The sequence below is a fragment of the Cariama cristata genome, unplaced genomic scaffold (genome assembly GCF_000690535.1).
Source record: "Cariama cristata isolate BGI_N322 unplaced genomic scaffold, ASM69053v1 scaffold5056, whole genome shotgun sequence".
Lineage (NCBI taxonomy): Eukaryota > Metazoa > Chordata > Aves > Cariamiformes > Cariamidae > Cariama > Cariama cristata.
This window is the reverse complement of record NW_009621401.1, coordinates 5,580-10,407: the sequence shown is the minus strand read 5'-3', so window position 1 is coordinate 10,407 and position 4,828 is coordinate 5,580. Positions and strand designations below refer to the sequence as shown.

At 37.3% G+C, this 4,828-nt stretch overlaps 1 protein-coding gene across 1 annotated transcript in view; it reads right to left on the bottom strand.

Annotated features, from left to right (window-relative positions):
- BST1 (bone marrow stromal cell antigen 1) overlaps positions 1–4,828 on the bottom strand; it is a 13,139-nt gene that overhangs the window by 6,423 nt on the left and 1,888 nt on the right. Inside the window, 4 exon segments of the mRNA XM_009701936.1 lie at positions 1–38; positions 631–713; positions 1,202–1,337; positions 2,442–2,571. The exon segment at positions 1–38 is cut by the window's left edge and continues 1 nt beyond it. Of these exon segments, the coding sequence (XP_009700238.1) occupies positions 1–38; positions 631–713; positions 1,202–1,337; positions 2,442–2,571 (387 nt within the window).

Below are 4,828 nucleotides of genomic sequence, written 5' to 3'. Positions count from 1 at the left end.
AGCAGGACATGTATCACCCCAGAACTGTGCTGCGCATACTGCAATACATAATTTTTTTTTAGAATTCACAGATTTGTCATATGACTTGGTATTGCATCATAAGCAACAAAGACCAGGGAAAGATTTTTAACAAGAAGAATATTAGAATTGTGAAAATAATACTAAACTAGCACCCTGGCAGGTCACTGCAGTGGAGACGACAAGAACTAAACAGACACTGCATTAATTCAATGCACTTTCACACACCTATAAATAGTTTCTTCAGCATAGGAATAAAGCATTTTGGCACTTGGTGTTGGGTTTGATCTGTGAATAAAGGGTTTCCACCAAAGCAGTCAAATGTCACTTAGGATCTGTGTCCAGCAGACAACTAGTGTGCTTACTGTGCTTAGTATATGCTTAATATATATTAACAAAGCTAACACAGAATTTTAACACATTGTCTAGCTAAGGTGAAAGTTAGGTTCCTCCTGCTAAAACACTATACCCAGTCTAAAATAGTGTATTTGTATCAGAGGAAATAATCTAGTACAGTTATGGACTTAAATTTGTTTTGATCTGGTAACATTTTCCTGAACCACCTAGGACACGATCCCTAATGTATGAAATTAGCTCTAATGCACTATTTACAGCAATTGAGGCCATCCTCCAGAAAGATTCCACTGCGTTGTTTTCACACTCCTCCGTGGTAGGGCAGGATTCATAGTCCAGTCCTGTAGGAAGGCATGTGATTCGTGCTATTAGAAAGATGATAACGACCGCAAAAAATGACCTTAGAAAGCAATTAAATGTATTTGTGCATTGCTCACTGAACATAGAAGATCATCTGACATAACACTGAAAGCTGATAGTTGTATTTTTTTCTATAATTTTCCATACTTTGCAGTTTACACAAACAGTGACATTCTGTGGATTCAGTAATTTGGCTGAAATGTCTCTAACTCTATACCTGGGACGCAGAGAGCTCCACTCTTAGAGGACTGAGAAGGAGGTTTATCTCCTGTGCAGCACTTTATAGATTTCACTGTGTGCTCCCCTGACCACAATGTTAAATATTCACACAAAACAGGAGAGAATGAGACAGTGAAGCTATCCCTGATTTTTCATGGGGTAAGAGCAAAATTAGCTCTTCCAGAACACAGCAGTCAGTCTCTATTATGGTTTTACAGACAGATGTTTAATATAGGACTCATTGTCTTACCAGTGCTGTTTGCCTGCCCACACCAGTTTAGAAAATCTCCAAAGAAGCCAAACAGAGTATCACCCAGAGACATGTAGCGACGGCCTCTGTCAGCAAAGCTATTGACCAGCAGCTGATTATTTTCCCAGAAGAGAGACTACATAAAAAAAGGAAAAAAAAAAATACAGAAAAAATGAACCATCACTTGGGTGTGGAAACAATGAGATTATGGGGTGTTGAAAACAGTTAAAAACATGTTTTGCTATTTCTTTCAAAAACAAACTAATAACCAGAAATGTTAGCTATCTCTTTAGAGGAACAAAGTTGTTTTTTTTTTTACAGTGGTGCAAATTCTGATTACCAGAGACTTGAGGGGCGTTCATACCATGATGGGAATGGATAAAGACCTATATTAAATATAGTTAGGTCTAGCTTTGCCTTCCTCAGCAGATAGATTTAGGAAAAGGGAGAAAAAAGGGAAGACAGATATTTATAAGCCAGATATATCTTATCAGAATTCTCTCACACTGCTATGTTGGCTTATGGTGTGAAAAAATCGTATGTCTAGCTGTTATTTCTGTGCTTGTAAAACTCTTTCATGAATTAAGCTATGTTGACAGGAGTATTTGTTGGTTTAGCTCGTATCATTTAGAGATACGGAATAATTGTGCTAGACGAAAAACTGCTTTAAAGCATAACATTTTAGAGAAGGCCAAAGCACACATTCTGATGGGATACGATGGCACGAAGAGCCCTGTTTTTTGCGCTTTCACAGTTCTCTGCAATTGTCAGCACATCAAATCCTTATTGTTTTCCAGCATATAACGCTGTCTTATCCCCTTTCTGCTTATGCTTGTTTAACATGTCAATATTTAACATGTCATTGCCCTGAGACTTGGCTGTGAGGAGTGGAAGCTAAAGATGATATCAGCTACAGTCTTTGCAGGCAGACCACCTAACTTGAGGAAAAGTAGAAGTGGAAGTTCAGGGACTACAACAGAGCTTTGGGCACAGCAGGAAAAATTTGGGATCATTGTAGTATGAAAATAGAGATGTTGCTGAGAAGTTACTGCGTAAAATAAATGCAGCCAAACACATTAAAAAAAGCCATCATGACTGAGCCTAGTTTGTAAACTACAGACAGGCCAAAAATAATGTACTGTGAGTCAGACACAGAATGACTCTTGGTCAATTTTGAACTGTGTCATGGAAAACCTGCTGGATATCACAGGACTGTTAACATAACATTAATAATCATTACCTTGTTAGGTGGAATTGTGTGCAATGACAGGTTGATAAATAATTCATAGTCCTTAGGTAGAATGCTGCAAGGATCCTTGTTAATAAATGCATTTTTAAACGCTTCCCATATCTCTGAACAATTCTTCTCACTGTAATCATTGAAACAAACAAATAGCAGAATTGCTTTTTCAAAGCAAAGCAAGAAAGTAATTTATTCCCAACTTCTTCAAATTCCCAAATTTAAACCCCTACAAGGGTAAGATAGGAAACCAAAGTCAGGGTGGTAGAAAACTTGCAACCCAGGAAGAGCATATAGATCTTGACTTTTCCTGACTCCTAACAGAAGCAGATTAGGAAGAAGTAGCAATGAAAATATTAGGATTTTCAGTGTGGAATTAGAAATAGTAGTAATTCAACAAAGATCTTAGAAGGTACGGTATACACAGCAAGCTTGCTATCCAGCACTGTAAAAATACTAAAGAAAACAGCCTGCTTTGACATTATCCAGATTCAAAAAGCCATTTCAATTAAAGCATAGCTAAATGTGCAAAGCTACTGGAATGTAAAATTACTCTTAAATTGTCAGATTCGAGTGCAGGAGGAGTTACTAAAAAGTTTCGACAGCAGAAAAATGGTATTGACAAAGAGATGCCTTCTATGTATATAGGCCCTAGGATTATGTAGCTTTACCTTGCTGGAATGAGTACAGTGACAGTGTGGGACACTTACTGTCATTGCGCAGTAGCTACAAGAATACTGTTAGGATTCAACATTTAAACTGCTTGTGAAGGGAGGCCTGAAATAAGATGTTAGGCTGTGCACTTTGACAGTTCCCTTCTGCCAGCTCTGCCCTGGGGACAATAATTTCCCGTGGAAGGACAGAACAGGTCATCTAGGGATGAACTGTCTTATATCTCTGATTTGCAAGATTTCATCTGCAAAGCTCTGAGCCTGCCTGGACTAATTAAAAAGGGAGTTGCTACTTTCACCGCTTTCCCACAGTACCTTCGCCACATATGCTTTGACAATGTCTATGACTGCAGAACAGAATCATGTATTTTATGTGCATATAGCAATCCTAACGCGAACGGCTGTAATTGCAAAGCTGTAGCTTGAATAACAGTAGTCCCAGTAAGTAAACCAAGCTTTGCCGTTAGAGTGTTTTGCTCATTTAATGTCATCCATAGACAGTGGGGTTTCTGCTGGCGCTTTTCCTCGTGACATTCTTTAAGGAGCTGCTCTGTGATGCTGAATGTTGCAGATAGTTTAAAGTTAAAGGACCCCTTGTGATGAGCTATGCTGTTCCCATGCGGGAAACAGACCACAGATTCTCTTACAGTAATCTCTGCTCATGCTTCTCACGGCTATATAAAAAACCCCAATATATCATAAGCAAATATGGGATCTTGATCTGAAAATCTTCAGTGATGCAATATGACCCTTGATCAGTAGTTCCAATGTTTAAATAGCCTTACTTGATAAAAGGATTTGCACCCTAATTCTGATTTCAAGCCGTTAAAGTTTAGCTTCTGACAATTGTATATACTTATGTCTCATTCTGCTGAAGAGCTGTCTACTGTAAGCACTCACTTATTCATGCTAGTACTTGTAAATTATGATCAACTGAACTCTTATAATCTTTCTTGACAGTTGAATCCAGCAATAATTTTCTGGTTAATTCACATATTGCATTTTTTTTCTTCATGTCTTCTCACCCAGGTTTGAACAGCTTGTAAAGCAAACGGATTATTCTGCTCTGTTACTCAGAATTTCTTAGCTGGCAAAAATACTTTTTGAAACTACAGGGTGGGGAAGGACTATAGTTCAGGCTAATTCCTTCCAATCTGAAGAGACACTAATAAGTCGTATTAGATTTATTTCATACTAGTCAGTTAAAAAAAAAAAGTTTTCAAAACTTCCATTATATACTACAAATAAAGAAATACGGCGGAAATGCACTACAGGAACATTCGTGTTACACAGTATATGCCTATTAAAAAGTTTCAAATATGATTTTCATTCAAACCCCTCACTTCTACATGACCATAACATTTTGTAAAATGCCTCTTTTAACTGCCATTTTGCATGTTCTGTTTTAATGTAAGGGAAAGTTTTTCTTACGTTTCTATAAACATCTTTACGTTTTAACTATGTTGCAGTGTAAAGACATGCTTTGTTAGCTTCTTTTCTGTTAGCAAAGTATTTTTTAAAAAATTATTCTACTTGCACATAAATTCAGAAGCAAAACCTATCCAGGTGGCTATGCCTCTGTAAAAGCTAGCCTGGGGGCAATTAAGAAACAGACAATGAACAGAAAGTGTTATAAATAATTAGAATATCTGTTTTGCACCTGTGCAATATGAAATTTCCATTTTGTTTAGGTTATGCTATTTGCTTATAGACCTA